Source organism: Anser anser (genome assembly GCF_964211835.1).
Source record: "Anser anser genome assembly, chromosome: 2".
NCBI classification, from domain to species: Eukaryota; Metazoa; Chordata; class Aves; order Anseriformes; family Anatidae; genus Anser; species Anser anser.
Window position 1 is genome coordinate 96,511,418 of NC_139721.1, and position 24,233 is coordinate 96,535,650.

Here is a 24,233-nt window from a genome sequence, read left to right on the forward strand (position 1 = left end):
TGGGTGTCTAGGGTGTAAGATACCTCACAGGTGAGGGTTTCTTGCTGCTTGATACATCCCTAGCTGAGCAACCACAAGTGGAGGTACTGAAACCTGTACTAGAAAAGTAGATAAAATACTTAAACTACAAGAAAATGGAAAGGGTAAAGGAAATACAAGTAAATGGATGATGATACCAAGCAAGTAATTAAGGGTTTTACTACTGTATACTGACATTTGGAGCACCACAATCAGTAAGCCCAGTTGTTAATTTACTGTATTTATACATCTTGGAATTACTTGGAATAGAGCTGAACCTCGTTTCAAGACAAAGCTTCTACCTAATTTTTAACATCACACAACAGAGGCCACTAACATCCCACTAGATGTAGGTTGTTAGCAAAAGTTGTTGAACAGCTCAGTTGTATGCAATTACTTACAGAAGAATTATTTCAGCCCGAGAAATACTAGGAAACACTGTTTTATGGTGTAAATTCCCATCTCTGAGTTGCCAGCAATTGTTTGACGTTTAAGCTAAACAATACCTTTTTGGGGGAATAGAAAGTTACTTAAACTGGCTTGCACATTACAGTTTCTTACAGAACTCTAAGCATGGTTTCTTTTCTGGCTGTGACTGATGGGATATTTTCTTTCTGAAATACTAGTTTGTTCCTGTGTCTTAGAGTTTATGCAAGACTGATATGCACCAAGACAGAGATACTTTTTCGCAATCTGGATTTTTTTTCCCAGCAGTCTCTGCAAATCTGTAAAATATGAGATTGTAAACATAGTTTAAGGTCTAACCAGAAAAGCTTAGGTTTGATTTGTAAACATGGCCTGAGTTGGCATTGTGAGCGACAGCAACAAACCATCACTCTGTCTCAAAACTTGAGAGGCAGAAATAGGGCATCCCTGAGGTGCCATGTGCACTTAACCTCCTAATAGAGCCCAGTTCTGATAGGAGCCCACAGGTGTGCAACCTACTGCATTCTTACCCATAAGCACAGTTTTAAATTTACCATTTACCATGAACCAAACATCCCATATTGGAATTGTGATGGAAATAGGATTGCTACGTGCTTTTTGTTGTTGTTCCTTGTTTGTGTGGGAGTTTTTGTTTGTTTTTGAGTGAAACACAGAAGTCACATTGCAGAGTCCTTCAAGGTCAACTTGCCACTGTGGAAGATACCTTTCTGGTATGATTTAGAGCGGGGTAGTCCCCAGGGTTAGTGTTCGATCCACAGTTCTCTTCTGTTGAGCCCTCAAACCACTTTGAGCAGGGCACAGAAGCACGGGTGGATGCCTGCTGAGCACGAGCAGGGAACATCTTGGTCACCCTTCACGTGAGTAGGGCAGAGCCTGGTGAAGATGGCCTCGGGGTACAGCCCCCAAGGGAGAGGGGTGCTTGGCTCTGGCAGTGGAGTAGATGCTGCTCTCAGCCAAATGTGATTGCAGTGTGGTGTACAATGGAAAATGACAAAAAAAAAAAAAAGGGATGTCTGATGAAGACCATGAAGTGATGAGCAAATCTGAACATACATCATGAAAAAAATGCATTATCAGTCTTCAGAATCAGATTATTCGCTGCTGACTCTGAATGCTTACAGAGGGGCGCGAAAGAATTACTGCTATTTGGAGACATGAGACTTTAAATAGATGGGAGCAAACCTGAGAACTTCTCTTTTAATAAAAAATCATTCAGTTTTGTACCCAGGAAGTCTGACCTTGTGACATTGCACAGTGTTGATATCTGTGTGTTATACAAGCTACTAAGCTTCTGTAAAAGTGGTACTCTTGGTCTGAGCCAGTATTTGCACAGAAAGAGGTGCCCAGGTCAGATGGATCATTACGGTAACCAAGAACTGGGGCCAGAAAATCCATATGTTGAATCCATTGTTCTTGTTTACCATGCAGCCGCATGCAATTTACCAGAATTGTTTGTCAGAAGCTATGGGCATCTAACAATCTGCACATTGTTAAAATGAATAAATGAGCCTTTTGCCGTGTACTGCTGAATTCCTTTTAGCTTTAGTCCTTCCAGAAGGGAACAGATCAAAAATAAATTAAGAAATAAAGAAAAATCATTTTGATGGGCTGCCAATGTGCTTTGACCTTACCTGTTATCAGTGTAAGAATGAAGTTAAAACTATTCAGAATGAAGTATCTGTAGTTTTGTGTCTATGTGAATGAGCTGAGTCTATATAATCACAATCTTTAATACTTTTTTATAATTTTATGCTTAATATAAATATTAAGTATCATCCTTTAAATCAGTTTCTTAATAGCAAGATGAGATCAGCTTTTTTTTTTTTCCCTTCCAGAGGGAGTGTAAAAGTTTTTGTTTGGTTTTATGCCTTTCCAATATCTTTACTTGTGAAGTTGTAAAAGCTGATTTTGATTAAAAGAGTATGCCTGTTCTGAAGAAAATCCATTAACGGATATACATGTTCTAACGTAAGCTTAGGGTCATCAGAACATTGCATTTGTTGCATGTTTTTATTTACTATTTGCGATTTCACTATTTTGTAAAATCTTGTTTGCCACTCACCCACTGTGTGCATTACAGCTCTAAACTCCTGGGGGCAGGCAAGCTCCGTAAATTTGGATGTGGTAAAGCTTTGAATGATCTGTCTGTTCATCATTAAAGAAGAGTTGTCTTACCACTAATTGCTTTCTAACCCCTTCTCTTAGAGATAGATCTTGGACTTCTTTCTCTAGATGCTATGTACTGCATATCCCTCAGAATTTGCAAACAAAAGAACTAAGTTGAAGAAACAGGCTCCCAGAAACTAGTCAGATATAATGACATCTTTTCTCTTGTATTATGGGCTTCATCTGATTCACTCAGGTAGCTGATTGCCAGTAACGAAGTAATGTTAGTTTTGTGAAACACTGTAAATTCAATTTAGTGTTCATTATTACAAATACTCATTTTTCCTTAAGCCTATGCAGTTTTCAGTGTGTATGTTGCTTATATGTACATACTGCTTTGCTCCTCCCTCCTCTCATTCCTTGTGCTTTTTTGCCTGTTGTAAGATGTAAAGGATAGTAAATAGAGCACACAAAGTGTTTGGATTTTATTCAGTTATGAAGAATTACAATATGGGTAAGAGATGCTCTCTGACTATGCAGTTTCATGAACTCAGGCCTGTAAATGAATTAAGAGATGAGGGGGAGTAGAGCAACTCCTTTGGGAATAATTGATTTTTTTCCCCTTCAAATTAAAAACACCTCCATATCTGAATTCTGAATCTTTTGACTCTTTGATACAGTCTGCTTGTTACACAGCCTCTACACAGAAGGCAATACGTATTCTTTTAAAAACTCCTTAATTCTTTTAATCTTCTTACATTTTTGTGCAACTCCATTCTCTTTTTGATGTTAATCTGGAGGAGCCTGGAGGTATAGCGGAAGAATGCTTGGGCCATACAAAAAGTTGCAAATTTTGCAAAGCACAGCTCCTTTTCACATTTCACATTCCTGTAGAGGGAGGCAAAGAAAAACGGAAGTTGGGTGAACTGAAATTCCACAGCAAATGGATCCAGTCTTTATTATAATTAAAAATGCCGCACTACTGAAGGCAAATGAGGTATGCTATAGTACAGGCATAGACTAATGTTGGTTTAAGACAGAAGTATGGACTCAAAGGCTTTCAGAGTGTGGTCCTATTTTCCGAACCCTTCTATTTTGGTATTTATAAAGCCTGGCTGTTTGTACTTGAGCTGTAGGAAGATTAGACTGTAGGAAGAGTCATTTTGTATATGGGGACTTAGGTCTAAAGACAGCTAAAATATAGATTTGACAGTTTCTTTTACTACAGATTAGTTGCTGTTCTGTGGTTGTGCCATTCCTCCCATAACAAACATCATATCCTTCACTGGAGCTGCTCGTTACAGTACGAAGGATCCTGTCAGAGATCCACTCAAGTCTTCTGAGTGATGATGTACGGGAGAGGCAACTGCAGCAATTAAGTCAGCTGCTTCCCATGTGGCTTTCCTGTAGATAAAACATCCTCAGGAAAATTGCAATGATTATTTTTACCCTGATGTTACTCAAATCCTTATCTAAGTGTTTTTTCTTTCTCTTATAAGGAAATGACGACTGAAAGGTGTTTCAATTAATGTGCTTTAAATTAGAGGCAAATTTTACTTTAAAGAGGTTAGGTAAAATTGCCTGAAGTGTAAATAAAACAATCAAAAAGATGCTCTTGTCTCAGTCTTATTCTTAGAAAATTCTGTCTCAAGAAGCCAAAGACTTGGCAGAACTTGGTTTTGAGCCTTCCATTTTATTTAATAATAAAATTTATTTAATAAAATGGTCAGGAGCTCCTTTTTCTTGTTGATAGGCTATGCAACTTGCATATTTTGGCCAGAAGCTAAAATAAATATTTATGTACACTTGTTAAACATTTTCTATCATTTCATTAACTTTTATACAAAGTGCTTGTTAAATAGCTCTGAACTGTTCTTTAATAAGTAGTCTTTGAAGCATCAGCCAGAACCATTAATGCCTGTACACCAATATACAAACAGTGCCAGCCATTATGCTTAAATAAGAAAAGTCACAGTGTACCTTACTCAGCAGACGTAAAACTTACCTGAACTCAAAAAAAGGCTTTTCGTGCCTAAAATGGACTTAAGAACATGATGTGTACACAAGCGAAGATAGGATTGCTTGGGTACATTTTGATTGTGCCTCGTCTGGCTTCTGTTTAGCTGAAAACATTTAATCTGGGGTTATTTGTAATAGTTTATTGTTATTATTTGTTTACTATCCCTGTGACAACTGTACTCCTATCTTGCATTGGACAAGATATCTTGCATCCCTCAGTGTTGTAGCATTTGTTTTAGATTCTTTGAGGCTTTCAGAGTATTGCCTCTGTCCATAAGGCTTAAGGTCTTGGAACACAAGATTTAATTGACTTGAATGCAATGTATCTTAAAAAAAATTTCTACATACTCTTTAAAGATGTAACAGCTGCTGAGCTTGCAGACATCCGACTCAAGGTACACAGTGTTTTTAGTACTTTATTTTTTTTTTTAATTCAGTGATCCTCCAGATAAAAAGTCATTCTATCCCAGATTTGTGTTGGAAAATTCAAAAAGTGGCTTTGGAAGAGAAAAAAAAAATGCACATTTACATACTTAAATAGCTATCAAGGGAAAAACAAATCTGTTTGTTAGTTCTTGCTTTCACTGAGTGCATAGAGGTTGAAAATTCCCAAGTCACTGTTAGATCTCATTAAATTGAATGATGGAAGTTGTATGCATCAGCTCTTTGAATACAGTGCTGTTAAATAAAATGAGAAAATTACTTCCTCGTTAAGAATTTTAGCTGACTAACTTCACAATTTTTTTATGTAGCTTTTTTTCATATTTGTAATTTTTGTGTAAATGAACAGATGAGAACATTTTGTGTGGAAAACTTCAGGAGCATTTATTGAAGGGGTGAATGTTGAGGTTTTGTGCTTACTGATTCTAACATAAGTTTACCAATTCATAATTCACTGAAAATACAACTTGAAATGTTCCTGCCATTCTTGCTCTGAGTTCAGATAGCGCAAACATCCACGTATCTATTACTGTAATTTATGCCTTTGACCTAAGGAAGGTTTTAGTGTAGGTACTCCAGTGATATAGAACAAGGTGATTGCTTTCCTTCCTGGCCCATGAAACAGTAGTTTAGATTTAAAAGCAAGAGGAAAATAAATAATTGCAATTCAAGGAAGGAGGTGATCACTGCCTTTTGCATTATCTTTGTAGCCAGATTGTCCCTTCTTCTGTAAGAAAAAATATGACCAATTTTGAGGGGCATCGTTTTATATTAACACTATTTAAATTTGTCTCTTCTTCAGATGTTCTGAAGTTCTTTTATCATCGGTTCTTCTACAATCCCAATACCTCCCTGGGAACTCCTGTAATGTTTTTGTCATACAAGCCTACAGAATGGAGACATTCAGAATAACATTTCATGTGAACTACATTGGGGTTGGAAAAACAGAAGTTTGCTCTTCCTGTGTGGAACAGCAATTACTGGGTCTAGCACTGACTGCAAGCAGCATTCAGGAATAATTAGCATAACCTGGCAACTGATTTACATAGCTGAACACAGCACTGATGAAAAACCTGTGATAGGCTGTCAATATCTGTCAAGGCAGAAATAAGTAAGTTTGTACCTTTAGTAGACTGTGAATGCACGGAAATAAATGGTGTCTGTGCTTCGGCATAGTCATGTGGAAGGCACTGTTAGGATTAATACAAGGAACTAGCATCGCTTATTCCATTAGTGGTTATCTACAGACAGTGCACCATTACCGTGATTAAGCATCTCAGTGTCAGGACACATTCTTACAGCTGAAATCTATACATCCCTCAGAGATTGCCTTGGAAGCCAAGAGGAAGACAGTGGAGCCATTCAGGATAGATAGAGAGGAAAGCTTTATGCAGCTAGGGCTGCATGAGAATACTAGGTTATCTGATTATAATTACTACACTGGAATTTATCCAGAATAGCTATAATCTTGTGAAACATGCCACATGATTTTATGTTATTTACTTTTTTGATAATGCCACAAGCAGACGTGATTTTGGATTTGCATCTTATCCAGAAGACTGAACTTTCATTTTCACAGTACTCTGCTAAGCTGGCTAACATTCTTGGTGTTTTTGGTATGTCAACGTATATAGCATAAGAACATAAGCTGTTAAATACTGCTCAGAAGCTGAAGGTTATGTAGATATTATTCAGTCTAATGGAAAAAAAAAAAAAGAAATTACCTGAAAAATTGTAGGTGACAAATCTGTTCCCTTTGTATTTCTTGTTTTTTTATAAAGAGAAAAATGGAATGGACTTTATACTAAACAGATGCAGCTAATTTGCTTGAGGTGTTGTTTTCCATATATTTAATAAATTATGTTGTAGGTGGGGATGTTTGAATACTTCTAAATTATTCACTACAGCATTTTAGGTAATTTAGCTTTATATCTCATTTCTAAACCCACTCTCAATCAGTTAATATTTCAATCACAAACATTCAACATGTTAAGAAAAGGATGATTTGGGGAGGGATGGAGAAGGAATAGAACAAAGCAGCCTGCATTCTTTTTGTTTTTGAAGAATAATTGAAGATAATTTACTGTCTCACACACCAGAATTGTGGATCCTGAGTTATTGTCAGCTGGTGTATCTCCAGTGATTTGACTTAATAGAGTTTAAGATCAAGCCCTCATTATCCTGGGATCAAAAGTGACAGAAACTTTTGAAACAGCTGAAAATAGCTGGATATATAGGCTTGACTTGGGAAAAAGTAATGCGATGGAGATGACTTTTCTGATTGAACAGATCTTTATCGATGGTAAGAGACAAAATGAACCCTTGTTACAAATGCAGTGAGATTTCTCTTGTTCCCATTTGTTTTTGTCGATGTTTCCACGTAACTTGAGATGCTAGAATAGGATGAAGGAGAGAACTATTCAGGCAACAGTGGGTCAACCTTTTATTTTGGTATCCTGCTTTTATTTTAACATTGCTTGTAAATACCAGTAAAATGAGTGCTGATTATTCTAATAGCTACAGAAAGGTAGCTGGGTCTTGATACTCTCTGCTTGCCAGTATTTATCTAACTATGTTCTGCCTGTGCTGTAGCATGGCAATGAAGAGAGTATGTGCATCCCTGTGCTGAAGTTCTGCTTGGAAAAGGTGTTATAAAAATGGTACTGTGAGGTTCCCTGTTGACAGCTTCTCAGCAGCTTTCCCAAGGAAAAGTACTCATTATGAGGCAAAGTGGTGTTCCCCAGGACTTTGTATGCATAATGAAGAGAACTTCAAATGTGTAGAAGATCTTACCAGGATGTTCATGTTGGGATTATCAGGGCTAAGGGGGAGCATTTGTTTGTCTGCCAGACCCATCCTCTCAAAAGGATGCACTTTCTGGAATGCTTGAAAATGTCAGGAAGGGAAATGTTCCTCTCCCAGAAGCTAAAGTCTGTTTTGCTTGTCATCTGTGAGAAACAGTCTTGTACTGATTGTAAAAGTGTTCTGGCTGATAAATATATTACATGTCGAAAATGGAAGGTTGAGTTGAGGAAACAGCCATAAAGGACTTTTTTTAAAAAATTAAAGTTGATGAATTTGGGTGATTTTTTTTGGAAAATGCAGTCAACTCACTAAACATTTGTTTTCCACTCTAAACTACTCCCATTCTACTGCATAGATATCTCCCCATAAAAATCTAGGATTTCAGACGTCCTCTTGATTCTCCACTGTGAAGCAGTGAGACTCTGATTGTGTTGCTTGTCGTGCTTCAGAGAACTGGTGTACATGTAAAAAGAATAGACTGTGCACGCTATCCTGATCCCCAAATCTTTGTCTGCTTTTAAAGTGGCAGAAGTAACCTTAATATATAATTTTAACTTTCTAGTATTTCTAATCTTTCATGTGAATATGAATTATTGACTAGCTAAAACCAACATGTCATACATCTAAAGATAAGGCAGGCAAGAGAGTGGAATCCTACATTTCTGCAACTTCATGGCCTGGCAGAATCAACAGGAGGCAAAGTAGTCAGCCTATGCTTTTGTCAGTGAGGTGGGCGGATCAGACCCCAAGTACAGTGCAGAAAGAGATTGACAGAAGAAGAAATCTGTGCTGATCTTTACCATTGTTATATAGTAAGTTTTGTGATGGGAAATGCACTTCTAAAAACTCTCACAGCTGAGTCTTGCAGAATAGAAATACCATCGCAAAGTGACTAGGGAAATCTTTCTGTGTCAGAATGAGTGGAGCTGCAGACATTGAAAAGGTGATAGTGATAAAAGAGACTAGCAGGAGATAAGCATTTTTGATGGAGACATACCCTTGGGTCTTTGTTTTTCTGAGCGGTTCTGTGTTGTTTAAGTCTGTCCACGGCCAGACAAATGTTCAGATTTGTTCAGAAATGTTCAGAACCATGAACTACATGAAACTTACTCAGATGTACATTTAATTCCATCCCATCAAAAGACTGATGGTGTTAATGAATATTTGAGCAAATGTCATTTTGTGTGTAACAAGTGAAACTGAACATTTGAAACTTAGGTGCACGTGGAAGCTGACAAGTTTTGGTTATGTTTGGTATGTTTGTTCATTAATTTCATACTTAAGTTCATAGATTTAAAACTTAACAAAATTTACTTGAATTCCAGATGATGAATCTATTTAATTTCATATACTTTTATCTGAGACCCTTTGTGTTCAGGACTCTACGAGATCCAATAGACTTAATGTGGCTTTTGAATTTAGGAGCTTTTTCTCCTTTTCATGGTTTATTTGAAATCATCCCATAGCATTTGTATAAGTATGTATTGTGGAGGCTGTTTGCATGTGTATCTGCATTTTCATTAATTATTACTTCAAGTTTCTAACACCACCAATGAGTCTATCAGATATATGAAAGACTTGGTTGAGTGCTATAGAAGCACAGATCTCCTTTTTGGAGCTCCATTGCATAGTTAGACAAGTAAATGACTGATAAGCCAGTCTCGTACTGTTTGTGTTTGGCTTTGAAGTTCTTTGAGGTGTGCACCATTTCTGTGTTACAGGTTTTCTACTCAGCAAAAAGGCCTGTGTTGCTGGCCTCTGGCACAGCATGCTAACATGGTGCACATCAAAAATCACAGGTGAGCGGATAGTTTATGGAAATGTACTAATAAAGTGATCTTGTTATCTTTTTTGCAGAATCATGTAAACCCAGCAATGGATTTTACACAGACTCCTCCAGGAATGCTAGCCCTTGACAATATGCTGTATTTCGCTAAACATCACCAGGATGCTTATATACGGGTAAGACTTCTCCTCGATAAGATATGTGCAATTCCCTGTATATACTGATAATGTCCTGTTTATGGTTCAGTTTGAAGAGGAAGGTTCACTGTTAACAGCTAACTATAGGAGGGCAAACCATGTTAACACTGAAACATGTCATGTCTGTATAAGCTGAGTGAAATATTATGGATATTCTCTTAGGCCTGCAAAGAGAAGAGAGATGAGCTTGTGCCTTTTCGGATGAACTATGAGCTCAGAAATGATTGTTTGTGCAGAATTCTCTGCTCTGCTTAAAGCCTACCAAAAATTATCAGGATTTTCTGTGGGAAGGAGGATTTGACTAGCAAATGACTTGATAACTGAGTTGACAGTGTCCTGAGATAACTCTCATCTCTGAGATGCTCCCTAAACTAAAACTATTGCTTTAGGTAAAGTAATGCTTGTAGAAAAACAGGTAAAAAGCATCAGAATTCACTTGCACAACCTGTTCCTTCCCCTGCCCAGTTTACTTCCTACATTTGTTATTTCAAGTGTAGTTAAAACAAGTTGTATTGTTACATCCTTATGGGAAGAGGCATACAGGAGAATAATAGCTGCATCAAATAGAGCAACTTTTCCTGACCTTTAATGAAATAGAATATTTGCCATGAGCAAACCCATCTGGCACAGATGGGAGTAGAAGATAGTCTAGAAAGTCAGAGTCCTGAGCTGGTAGGGATGGTTTAACTACCCCCAGAAAGTGTGTGCCCAGGGGCCTGCATGAGGAAGTTTGCATATAGAGACAGTAAGCACATCAATTGTTTCTACTAAATAGTGAGGAGTGAACTTATATGAAGTAAGCTGTAAGAGTTATCATCTAGTTTTTGTTCTAAGTAGAATAGTGTTAAGGCTGTAATAGGTTTGTAAAGAGTGTGCTGATATCCAAGACAGGATGATTCATGGGTATAATAGGAGACCACAAGATTGTCGGTTTTGCTCTGTAAATACATCTTTCTGCCTCAGTCTGAACCTAGCAGTAACAGACTGTGGCAGTCTGCAATGTGGAATAGTTATTGAACCTGATCAACGCCTGAAATTAAGGGTTATTTCACATACTGAGCAGTGAGTATGTTTTCTGGATAAACTATGCTGAACTGTGGCTTTCTTTATAAAAAAGATATGTGGTTACATTTTCTCATTAGAATTTGGATTTCTCATTTTAAATTTGGGTAAGATCTGGATGGTGTTACTTCATAGGCTTCTTTTTAAAATTCTAAATTTAGAGGATACACACAGTATGGGTTGCCCGTGCATCCCACATAGCACACGTGTATTTTGAAGAAGTCCGAAAGAATTTAAAGAGGACAGAAACTGTTGAAAATGAGCTTTCATTGACTTCTCTCAATTTATTTTTTATTTCTTCTTCATTTTCAAGTTGCAGATGCTGTTTTAAAAATTGGGTCCAGTATAGCATGTAATTAGCCACTTTTTAGAAAGGACTTTGGTGCTCCTCAGCTTTGTTTCTGTAATGCAGTATTTTTGTTGCTGCATTACTGAGAATTGTTGTTGTTATTTTGAGATGCCTGTCTTTATTCTTGTAGGATTCCTTTTACAAGAACGTCTGGGTGTGCCTTATATATTTCTCACCTCAGAAAGAGTACGTGTACACTAGAAATGCCATGCTGAGTCATGCTGAGATAAAATTGCTTGCCAAAAGTTGTTGTGGGAGCTGCTAACACACCTTGGGAATATGTTAGCCTACTTGTCTTTCCAGAGTCAAGGAAACTGCATTTTGCAATGCAGTTAATTGCTGTACCATGGGTCAATTCCTAAGCCCCCAAATTAGATAATATCTGTGCTATGGGGTAATTAAAATTGAGATTGGAAACCAGCATTGGTTTAAAATTAACTTGGAAAATATGAAGTTTTTCCTGACACTGTGCAGTGTATTAAATGAAGATACTATCAGGAAATTGTGATGACTACACCGAGTCTATTGCCAGTGCTATATTTTAATGGGTGGTACAAATCACTGCAGTCTGACCTGCTGATTTCTTAGGATGTCCCAGCTGCATGGCCCTTAGTAAGGTATCTTCATATATTACTGAAAAAGCTGGGTAAGGAGAGGTTAGAAGAGAAGGCAGGCAAGCAGTAAGCAATCTCTTTCCTTTTTGTCTTTTTGTTATGGCTTTCATAGCTGATTCCACTTAGGAGTAATTTGCATAATAAATGGATTAATTAGATGAGAAGGATGTTTGAAGCTGCAGTGACCTTCAGTGAAGGGGGACAGTAAGGCTTCCAAGACCAGTGCCAAGCAAAAGTACTTACAGTGACAGCAAACGTGTTTGCAATGTGTTGAAGAACACGAGTATGAAGGCAGTGAAGCAAATGGGTAACTCTGCATCTTGAAAGCAGGAAGCGTTTGAGGGTGAAAACATAGGTGTGTCACAGCGAAAATGAAAACAAAACCAAGGAAACTTTTAGTTTCAATTTTGATTCCTAACAACTTCCAACATTTCATTTATCTTATTTCTTTTGCCTGTTGCACATTTACTCCTGAAACTATAGCGATGTTTGTTTTTTCTTGCTGTCTTTACTCAGATAAACCAAGTTGTTTTTCTTTATTTATACTTTGTTTTTTTTTAATCTCACTTTGTTTACTATATAAAATGATTGGTGCCTCCTGAAGAAAGGTTGTTTTTTTGTGTGTGTGAAGGAGCATGTTTTCGTTGTGCATGTTCGCTTTGGTTGTGTAGTGTCCTTAGCTGTCATATGGATTTTTTTTTGAAGTCCTATTGAATTAGTCTCTTATTGAGTTAGCTTTTCTTTCTTTCTTTTTTTTTTTTAAATTAATTGTTTGGTGCTATCAGTGACTTTAGTAAAGTGCATGCATTTTTTTCATGTTCCACTTAAATAATCAATTGCTATCATCAGAGGCTTTGCTTTTAAAAGGTGGTGACATAAACTATATGGAATGTATTGATGGAAGTAATGTTGAATCTCTGCAAGAAATTATAAAAGTTTCCGCAGGAAAAAATTGGCAGCTTCCCAAGCTATGTAATTATAGGACAGTCAGAGTGTATAATTAAAGTTAACAGTGAAGAAAATGATGGGAATAAAGCTTTCTGACAGATAAATTTTTTTTGTTCTTTTGGAGCAGACACATTTTCAACCCTAACTGCAATTTGCTCCTTTCCAAAACTACTTCAGTTTCAAGTTCTACTAATTTTAAAAATAAAATTATAAGTTACCATTTAAAACAGACTATTCAATGTAGACACCGTAAGATTTTTCATGCTGGTAACTTGTAGCAGTGTGCATTTGAAACTTTCCTGAGTTGTTAAAAGGGTCTGAGGAAAAACCTTTCCATGGAAATCCTATCATGCTATCAGTATCTCAATTTATTGGTGCTTTGTTGTTGATTTGTTTGGGAATTCATGATACTAGACTATTCAGATTCATTTTGTTTTCAATACAATGAGGAGTGAGGAATAAATATGTGAAAATGAAATATCTTGTATGCATGTGTTTGTAGGCACACGTGCATTCATTTGCCTGATTTTTATTTTGCTTTTTGTCTGTATGCACTTCATTGTTTGCCAATACTGTTGTAAAATAATGAGATCTACTTTGTTTTGTGTAGAGGGCAAGCTGAAGGAACCAAAACGGAGCAGTTCTTTTATTTGTAACCCAGAAAAATTTGAGAGTTATTTGTTGTTTTGTATTTAAATCTGCCACGTTTGTGCCTGAGATGCTTCTATAGATAAAATAATTTTGCAGTTTTGATAACCTGACTCCTACAAGTGCACTCAATATTAGTTTAGATGTTTTTCATAGCAGGCACCAAAATCAGCACTACTTCTGTTGTGAGTGGACTGCTGTTCTTCTTGTATCTTTGTTAATTTAAGTGTTCTCAGGCAGAAAGAGAAGATGCCATAGGGTAAGCTGAACTTAGAGGAAATATACCTTAGCTTCTAATGTGCAACTATTGAAATATTATGTTATTTTACATTTTCCTCAAAGATGTCTAAACATAGTTATAACATTTATCTGGGAAGGAATGGAGGATTTTACTATAGGTTATTGTATTTCACAGATAGTCATCTGAATCTTAGAGAAGTCATATACACCATTGCCTGTGGTGGGGTACGTGAGTCTCATTTTAATGAAGTTGCTTTTGTTGACTTACAAGTTGTGACTAGTCCACATTTTTTTCTTCTGTGCTTATGACCATCCATATTCTAACACGTCTCTCTTCTGTGGAGTAAGATTCCTCCTTGAGAACAGTTATGCTGTGTCTCTTTTTGTTCAAGCACAAAAGATTGCTGCTTCAGGCAGAAACCACAAATAAACGTAGCAGCTCCAGGTATGAGCGCTGGCTAGCTATATGTCTGGATTCTGCTCAGTCGGCTACCCAAGTTTATGCCCATTTTTTGCTATTTATTAGATGAGTAAGCTTTTCATACATTCAGCCTGAAAAAAAAAGTGTTCCTTGGAAAGAGATCATTTTACAGTAATCTGAAATTCAAGAGAAGAGATGGTTTCTCCCTATTCCCAAGGATTATATCTATTTCATGCAGATATTTGTTAGATATTAAATGTGGAAGTGGCAGTATAAAATATCGTCTACAGGGTGGGAAACCAGTGTTGAAATCTATTTTGCGGAGTTGGGCTTACTGATCCTATGGTGTATTTTATAGTGGATCCATTGGTGCTGTATTTTTGTGAATGATGTGCAAGATACGTAGTGGCATGTTCCTAAATTTTCTGTTCTTGTATTTCAGACAAGTATTAAGCTATCAAAATGCTCCAAATCAAAACAACATTAGGACTTTGAGCCAATAGTTATTTTAACTGAAAATTAGAAATTGAGCTGGTTTAGGGTCAGAAATAGAAAATCCCCCTTTCCTCTGCATCTGCTGAGCTGGAAAATCAGTTATTCATACAGCTGTGATGCAGTGACACTTCTTCCCCAGCAGCTACTTGAGTTGCTGCTTTTGGGGAGGTTGAGGAGAGAATGTCTTTTCCTTTTAAGTCTTCAGAAGTCACACTGGAGGAGCAGGTGCTGTTTATGAGCCCCCGTGATGCAGGCAGGAAGATTGCTGGCGTTCTGCAGAGACCTTTCAGAACTTTAATGGGTTGAGTCACAGCCAGACTGCGTGCCGTATACTTTCTAACCCATGCAGTTGTTGTATAGGAGGCTGCCTACACATCCTTCCACCAATTCACAAAGTCTCCTCATGCCTACTCATTCTAGCCTGATCAGATATGAGTAGTCCAACATATAATTTCAGCATTTTCTGAAATAAAACTGAGCCTGATTTCTGCCATACTATTTTTTTCCTCCCAGAAATGATTGGAAAGGGATGTAATTTATTTCTGTTCTGCTAAAGGTAGTGAGAAAAGTGAGCTTTGTTATGCATGTCTTCCTGGTGTGTCTCATGAGACAATGCAATTTTCCACATAAGGCCAAATTGTCTATGCCTTGTGGCTCCCAGTCTCTTAATGTGTTCTTGCTTTCTCTTTTCTCTGTCATACCTGGGGAGAAAAGAAGAGTAGCTATGGAGTCTCATAGGTTTTTCTCATTTCCTCTTTCATGGAGCTTTTGTGATGCTACTAGCTGCCGGTCTCATTGATGTGAGACAAAGGTTGAAGCTTTTCTAATATATCCATACCACAAGAACATTAGAGCACTAATAGGGCCTTTCTTACGTTGTGAGAGAAAAGAAAATTCAAAAACTTGCTACATTATGCAGGTACTGTAGGTTCTTGCTCTCTTCCTCTGCTGTAGGTGAGCAAGATGACTGAGGGAAAATATTGCCCTCTCACATTTGCATGGCGCAGGGATGGAGGAGGAATCATAGAATCATTAGGGTTGGAAAAGACCTCGAAGATCATCTGGTCCAAACATCATGCAGCTACCAATGTCACCCCCTAAACCGTGTCCCTAAGCAGTTTCATGCCCCAACTGGGGCCTGTGAGAAGCGAAGAGCAGATCCTGGTGCAGCTTCTGAAGACGTCGTGGCAGCTGGGCCTTCTCAGTTTTCTTGGGCCTTGCCACCAGGCTTCACAGTGATCTGGTTGTTTTTGCATGGAGTGGCAAAGGAAGAAAGAAGCTGTGTAATATATGAGGACAAGTCGCAGTGTACTTAGCTTTTGATAGAAAGTAAAGACACTATGATTGTGCTTTATGTTAAGGTGTTTATGTGAGAAGCAAAATTTATCCCTAGGTGCAGCTGCTCATGTGGAGCAGAACCATCCAAATTTCACTTCTGATAGTTTGACACTAACTTTTAGGTCGTTTTAAAAGAAGGGGGTGGGGGGCTGGGGGGTGGAACACCATGATGTTCTAAAAAGAAAACCAGCTATTGGAAATAGCCATCTGAGTTAAAGTGCTTTATGGCTGCAGAGTCGAACACTGGCTGTAATGCTACCAGGCCAGTTTGAATTCATCCTGTAACCTGTATGTTGTAACACAAGGACAAAATTGGATACCCACCCACACCCCACCCCATCCCATGTAGGTCTCAGCTTATCTTTCAAATATTGGTTTAACAAACGGCAATTCTAGTGCCTACCTGAGCAAGGCAGACAAAATTGTTGTTTTGTTTAAGTTTTGCCGCAACGAATTTCTGATCTGGCCCAGGAATGTGGAGGAAGGCTGAGATAAGGGGGAGAGGAAACAAGGCAAATTGGAAATAAAATGATGAAGATAACAAGAGGGGTTAGAGGGGACAGTGCTGAGCAAAGGATCTTAAGAGAATGCTGATGCTGAAGCTGAGGAAAATGGCAAGCTGCCTTAGGAGGAAAATGGAGATGAGGATAAATGGGAACTGAATCTGCCTGCAGCAGTGTCCTTTATCTTCCTCAAGAAGTATATCTTTAGGATTTGCTTCCTAGAATTACTTAAGGCATCTCCATGAAATGGGAATGGTGAAGCCTGCCATATGTGATAAGAAAGCTTAAGAGCAGGAAAAGCAGTGTCAAAAAAAAAAAAAAAAAAAGGAGCATCTCTGTAATTTTTGGATATTAAAATGCTGCTAGATTTTCATTTTGGGTCTAGGTAGATTTTTACCATATTTACTAAGCAGCTGCTCTCTGAACCTCTTGATACTAACCTACAGCAGGCTGCTAGAAAACTTGGTCTCTGTTAACGCAGAATGATTTTAGACAGTACAATGAAATGGGTCCGGGGAAATTCTCCTTCCTAACAGTGCAGCAATGCTTGTTGAACTCTCAGCTGTGGGATTTATTACAAGTATTGCTGAAGCTATAGTGGGTCTTGTTGTCTTTCACTCTCTGCATTTACTTCCAAGTCGTAATGAATCTCTATTCTATTGCGAAGCTCTGAGGTTGGTTCAGGTATTACTTCTGCAATCGCTGTGGGCAGTATGTTTTGAGCCAATTTAATTTTTAATGTGAGGGATTAAGGGATTGGCTGAGTTGATATTCCCGGTGAAGGAGCAATACTTCTTCCAGGTAGTTTCATCCTTCTGAATTTTGATAAGGAAGTTTTTGAATATGATACCTGTCTTTACAACTTTAGGTTTTTGTCAGTCATTAACTCTTAGTTGCGGGCATAAACTTCATTATCGAGGCTGATGGCAGACTTTTAAGACCATGGTAGTGAAGTATGGAAAAATTTTCATTTAGTCCACAGCCTCCCCGAGGAGTCTGTTTTGTGTTCCTGAAGAAGTGATGGACTCGATGAATAATTCAATGGAAGATCATAAACGAACAATGTGAAGTTTCCTGCTGTAAAGTTAGAAAATCTTTTGATTTTGTTTCTTTCTGCTGCTGGAGGTTTTACACTATTCCTCTGTGATGTTGGCATAACATTTGAGTTTATTTTATGTTATAAAATATCCATTATATTATATATTATATATTTAAATTTATATTATAAACATATATCCATGCCATTACTACATATCTTTTAAAGGTAGGTTAGCCTTCTTTGGGTGATGCTGAGCAACATTAACTATAATACAAAGAGGAAGTAAAAAAAAATGTATTTCAAAAACAAGAACTAAATATATTCTCTAAGGAGGCTTATTCCTTCCTCGTTCTTTCTAAATGTTTTGTTGGACAATAGGACACTTGAAGGCTGCCTTCCTCTTCTTGAAAACGCTTTTGGCTTCAGAGGAAACTGTGTACTTCAGGCAATTCATATGGCTAAATCCCAGAAGAAATTCAGCTGTCAGCAGTTGCTAAACAACACTGCCTGAAATGTCTACACTAAGACTTCATTTCTCTTCCTGATCATTTCGGTTGTTTTATTTGCGTGTGTTTTGTTGTTGTTTGTTTGTTTGTTTTCTGTTTTTGTTTGTTTTGATATTACTTATTTATTTTTGTATTTGGGAAATGTTTCTGTTGTATTTACAACAGGAATTTTTAAAAGAGAGAAGTACATACATGAGGTAACCTAAAAATAGTAAAAACTGTACAGATCTGTATTCTGTTACAGAGGTTGTCAAATTCCTGTGCCTTAACAGGCTACAAAGTTTCAATTGTAGAAATGCCAAGAAAATGGGTAATGCTGGCTTTCCTAAAAATTTCAGCTCCTTTAATTAAAATATATATATATTTTTTTTTTAAATTCTTCCTTTCTCCCCTTCTGCTAGTCAATTAATCTCATTCTTCTGATTTAATTTTGTTCTCTGTTCTCATTCTATGTATCTTGTTCTTGCAGCTCAGAGAAAGGAAGGAAGAACGTTTGTATTCTTCTTTTTGGTTTTTAAATTACTTCACTTATTTTCCTTTTACCAGCTTGTTATCCTGTCTTGTTCTTTAATATCTTTTCTTCACACAAACTTTGCCTGCCCGCCCTCTCCGGGTAATTTTTTCCCTTTTGTTTTCATTTTCTTGAGATCCATGTCTGTATTTTTTGTTGATTTTTAAGAAAATTGTTTTGTATTTATTGCGTGTTACACATCATGGTTGTTTTTTGCCTTGCCTCATAGTAATGGGCATTAGAGCTTAAAGGAACAGAGAAAGAAAAAATGATCTGCAGCATTTCATATCTCTGTATTGCAAGGTGGTTTTGGATTTTGTCTGTATAATATCTAGCATATTAAAAGCCATTTTTTCATTTTGCATCTTTCCAATTCCATAGCTCTGCAAACAGTAAATAGAGGATAAGCTGGCAGAAGTAGATGCCTAATATCAAAATAAAGGGCTACCAAGCAAATGAGGGCCGAGGTAGGATTAAGGGAAGATGATCAAGGTGCTGAGAGCTCTCCTGCAATGTCCATGGTTTCTGCCTTTAAATATTTTTCTCCCCAGAGTAAAATTTAGCAACCATAGCTGTTGATAGTGAAACATCTGGTAGATCTGCAGCTTGCTGTGGTGGATTTGTGAGGGGGGGCATTGATGATAGACCTCCATTTGAATGAAGGTTATTTGGTCTTCCTCACTGCTTTCCTTTCCTTGCTAAAATAACTGCTGTGATAGAAATGTGTATGTCTACAGAGTGTACTGATGGCTTGATTCACAAGCATTTCCTGTCTAGAGCTGTGTTATGTTTTCCCCTGCTATGGTTTTCACCAGTTTATGGAGCAAACATGTCTATTCTCTCCTTATTTCTCCTCCATAACCAGATTGATAAAGGAAGTAAGATTAAAATTATGCCATTATCAGCTGTATTTATAGCGTTTTACTTTGGAACAGGATATGAGTTGTGAAGTCATGAAAAGAGTATTACAAATATCCTAATGAATGTTGTAAATCTCTTGCCAAGATTAAGAATAATTTTCCTTTGGGACACCCCTCCACACACCTTTTTACCATTGCCGTTTCTTATAGAAGATCCATATTAGTCAAATTTGCCTACAAATTTGCCTTAGATGTAGTAAAGAGTCTTCCATCTTCCTTTCCTGCAGCAATGTAACATGTCAGCTCTGCCTTATTTTGCGCAGCAAACTCTAAAAGATGATGCTTGCAGAGAGAGTGTGAGTGAGGGTTGTTTCAAAGCTGCTTTACATATTGATTACTGAAATTGCCATTTAATTTGCTGTATAGCAATACACAGTTCCTTAAATATTTCTCTGGCATTCTTATTGATTGCTGTAATTCTGCCTTACATTATATGCATATATGGTGTCACCATTAAATATTTATGTGCTCATGAAATGTTAATATGTCGGGTTAATGTGAAACTCAACAAAATGCATCTGCCAGAAGCCAGCAGGAATGCTGATCTGAGAGCTTCCCGTCCCCTCCCCCTTACCCTTTCATTTTGCCTCTTCATTGATTTTATTACCAGTGTTTCTCTGCTGTATCTAAATCTGTGTCAAAGCAGCCCCCTGCTCCAGTATGCAGATTTTACGTTTTATTATGTGAGAGATAAAACACATAATAATAAAACAAGAGAAGTGATCCCAGGGAGGTGTTGAGACACAGCCTTACATTGCATGTGTGCCAATCTGTCGTTGCTCCTGCGTTTGGATATGGAAATGTAGCACTATCCTCCATGAAAGAGACTGGAGCAAGATGACTCATCCACAAGGCAAAGTCATATTCTCATGTTCCTTGAACGGTGGCTGCAGCAACATAAAACAAAAATTGCAGGGGTGTTTCTTTGATTTGATACAGCTGTTATCCAGATGTGACACGGAACAATTAGGTGTAATTTAAACCAAAACTTTTACAAGGAAAATTAAGTCCTCTTGGCAGAGCGGTGACCATGATTCTAATATACCCCGTTGGAAAAGTCCAGTGAAAATCAGTTAGAGTCAGGTATTTATCACATCCTGAATTAGTTTCTAAGCATCTGTGGGAATCGAGGCAAATCTGGTGATAAGAAGACAACAATGAAAACCAAAAAAAAGCGATCTTCCATTTTCACAACGCAGAAAACAACCATCCTTTTACATCCCCGGGGGATGGGTTAGGAGCTGCCCTTTGTAGAGCAGGACTGGAATAGATACTTCTTGGTGAGGAGGTTTCAGCATGCTATGTGAAGCAGATAACTTTCATGCTTGCTTTTGGGTTTTCATTTCATTTTCCCACTTTTACCTTAACTGCCTGACAGCGAAGGCTTCTGCACGCGAGAGAGCATGGATACCTAACAATCACAGCTAAGATCTGGGGGTAGAGGGAAGGTTTTGCTGGCATCCAGTGATGGATCCAGTCCTCCTCTCTGCCACCACCACCTTGTTTTGAGCGAAGTTGCAGCCTTGGAGCCTTTTGTAAATGAGGATTTAGTGGGAACTCTAGGATTTTAGAAAGGAGCACAACATTTTCTGTCATGATGGAAAGCAATGTTGTTTTACTGTTTTGGAAGCTTTCCTTGCTGACAAAGTTGAAAGATTTAAAAAAAACAAACAAACAAACAAAAAAAAAAACATGGTGAAGATAGGAGGTAAGGAGACAGGAGGAATGCAAATCACAGAGCAGTGTCTAAACAATTGTTTGTGAAGAAAATTTAGAGAGCTGCTGAGGTTCTTTGGAGCTTGGCAAAATCTCTTACCTTTAAAATTCATTTTCTTTCTCTCTCCCTCACCCCCAAGCTGTGCAGCAGATGTTTAGGTTGTATTTTTTTCCCATCTTTTTAAAGCTGGTGGCAAAGTTTTTTAGAGCAAAGACAATTCTTACTGCAAATCTGTTTTGACTGTTTGTTTTTTCCTTTTCTCGAGCCTCAGTTTTTCTGCCTTTTCAGGCACACACCTTCAATGAAATCTACAGTATTTTTATAACTCATCTTTCATATACAGTGAAATCTCTTGTTTAGTTGTAGTGCTGGGGAAAATATTATTTCAGGTGCAAAATGGTGTAAAAATGTTCAAGAAGTTCTTTTCTCACATTTTTGCACCGTAATTCAACTGATAATATGAAGACTTTCCTCAAGCTGTTTTTGCAGCATTCATGGGCTTGATGCAAGAGTGAAAACACTGAAATGATTTGCATGCAAGTGTCTCCTGTAATGGAGAAACTGAGCACATTTTCTTACTCTGTGGACTGGAGTTTGATTATTGTCACTTGGATCTTTTTTGGAGCCTGTGAATCCAGCTATGCAATTTTTGTCATATGTTTTTTATGGTTCCTTCTAGGTGTGCTCATGTCTATGAGTCATCATATCTAATTTCCTTTAACCTGCAATTTGAAATGTTTCTTGAATGTTTTAAATATTTCTTTCTCTTTGGCTTCTGATGCAATTTCTTCAAGACAGGACTGGTGCAGAACAGCAACACTGTATAGGAATGGGAAAGCGTCTGGGTTGGTCTTGGAATTGCACTGCTTCTGTGTCACTGCTTCATGCATAGGGAGGCAACATTTCTCTTTGTGTGTGTGTGTGTTTTTGTTTGTTTTGTTTTGTTTTCCTGTCAGCTCATTTCTCCTCTCATTTAGCTGGCGGAAAGGCTTTATGAAAACTTTCCTAAATTCAGTCTGGTGTGTGTTGTAAATGTTGGATGTGGAGTATAGTACTTCAGCTCATGGATTCTTCAAACTGATTATTTTCCATTTTAATTCCTACTTCAGATTGTCCTGGAGAACAGTAGTCGAGAAGACAAGCATGAGTGCCCATTTGGCCGAAGTAGCATTGAGCTGACAAAGATGCTGTGCGAAATACTGAAAGTAGGAGAGCTGCGTAAGTTGGCCTATTTGTTTGACCTCTAAGACACACGGAGTGAGTTCAGTGATACCTGAAGTTTATTTCAGTGCAAGTATTTTATTCTGTGAATCATTTCTCAGTATGGTTACGTATTGAATACTGGCACTCCAAATGATTATGCCTGCTTTTCTGTCTGTCATACTAATTTGCTGGCATTCCGTGAATGAGGGTGGACTGGAGGAAATGGGCATCTGATTTTTGAATTTCTTCTGTGTGAAGCAGGGCTGTTGCATCATTTCCAAAGGGGTACGCTCATGTCCCACCAGGTGACTTCGTTATCCTCTGTGCAGACTTCTTTCTCTTACTGTTCCACGTGCTTGTCTTGTTGGTTTTATGAGTAGTACAATCATTTGTCGTGGGATTGCTCATCGAAATTGACACATCCTGTTTCCTCTTATATATGTAAAGCTCTACCTAAACACCAGATATTATATGTATCATTTACTCTAACACTGTGATACAAAATATTGTATTTTAATACAGAGTAAACAAGCATTAAGTAAAGCTGTCTTTGGCTTCGATTGCAGCCCCCTGACAAATTGTTAGATACTATCAAACAGAAGAGCGTTTCTGTATCTTCATTAGTGTAGAGAGTTGGTGTTTATCAATATATGTAAACTTAAGCTATCCATCAGTAATGTTTTGGATCCTGCTGCAGTCTGTTTGGCAAAGACTACCACAAGTTTCATTTTCATGCTACATGAGCAGGGGGCACAACAGAGATGCTTGTTTTCCTTCCAAGCTGTTTTTTTTTTTTCCCCCTAATAAATGCTTTTTTTTTTTTTACCTTTATGCCCAAGTCCACAAAATGTAATGAGAAGAGCAACTCAGGAAGCAGCAAGCAAGCATATAGGTATCATTGGTTCTTGTTTCTAGCAGCTCTTCAATAGATCTCAGAAGCACTGTTTTAAATGTATGATTTGACTGTTAATACATCCAGGATTTTTAAATGTGGTGTCTTGAGAGACTTTATTGACCGAGGGAAAAACCTCTTTGTGCAATAGGACGGGCTAAAACCCGTGCATTGCTTACAGCTTCCAAATCAATACTCAGTATTTGACAGACACAGACAAATGATATGATGCTTACTTTTGAGTACCATACCAAGTATACCAGTTATTAAGGGTTGCAATCACTATGTCTATAAATGAACAGCTTAGCAACTATTCTAGATGTCTTCAAAAGCAAAAATATGTTGTGTAAGGTGCAGACTGCAGCAGATCCATCTCCCTCAAAATAACTTTATTGCTGCAGTTGAGGTGTCTAAAGCCAAATTATCTGTGATCGGTCTGTCTGATTTTTTTTCTGCTAGTAAATGTAGGAGGGACATACCTTGCCAAAGCTGTAAAGCTATTTGGATTAAGTGCTAAAGATTAATTTTGTTTTACTTCTGTAAATACACCGAAAAATACCTGAAATACTGCTTTGTGTATGATGTCTTTTGTAGATGTCCCATCCCTCCATAGGATTTGCAGTGCATTTTGCTACTAAGAAAAATGATTGATCTACGGGTGAGCCAGGTGTCTCAGACTTCTTCCTTTCCGTGTCATGAGAAGTCATTCAGTAAACAAATCTTTTTGCCACAGACACATTTGTCCACATGCGGGGGCTATTAGAATGTAGATGATTTGCCATGTATGGTACTGTTTATTCTGATTGCTTCTAACTTCTGGATATACAAGCTTTCATATTTTAAATTTTTCATTATCTGGCCTTTTCAAGTAGGGAATGTGAATTGAAAAAAAAAAAGAGGATTTGGTATGGTATGGTGGCTTTGTTATACAAAAAATATGAAAGGAAAGTTATTTTTGCTATCTTCATTTTAGAAAGAATACTTTGTCATCTCTCATTTAGAGTATCT

At 37.6% G+C, this 24,233-nt stretch overlaps 1 protein-coding gene across 11 annotated transcripts in view; it reads left to right on the forward strand.

Moving 5' to 3' along the window:
* ELMO1 (engulfment and cell motility 1) overlaps positions 1 to 24,233 on the forward strand; it is a 304,941-nt gene that overhangs the window by 126,951 nt on the left and 153,757 nt on the right. For all 11 annotated transcript variants that reach the window (XM_083826075.1, XM_083826074.1, XM_083826086.1 and 8 more), the window contains 2 exons: positions 9,694 to 9,798; positions 22,240 to 22,348. In XM_083826075.1, the coding sequence (XP_083682201.1) occupies positions 9,694 to 9,798; positions 22,240 to 22,348 (214 nt within the window). The remainder of the gene's footprint in view (positions 1 to 9,693; positions 9,799 to 22,239; positions 22,349 to 24,233) is intronic.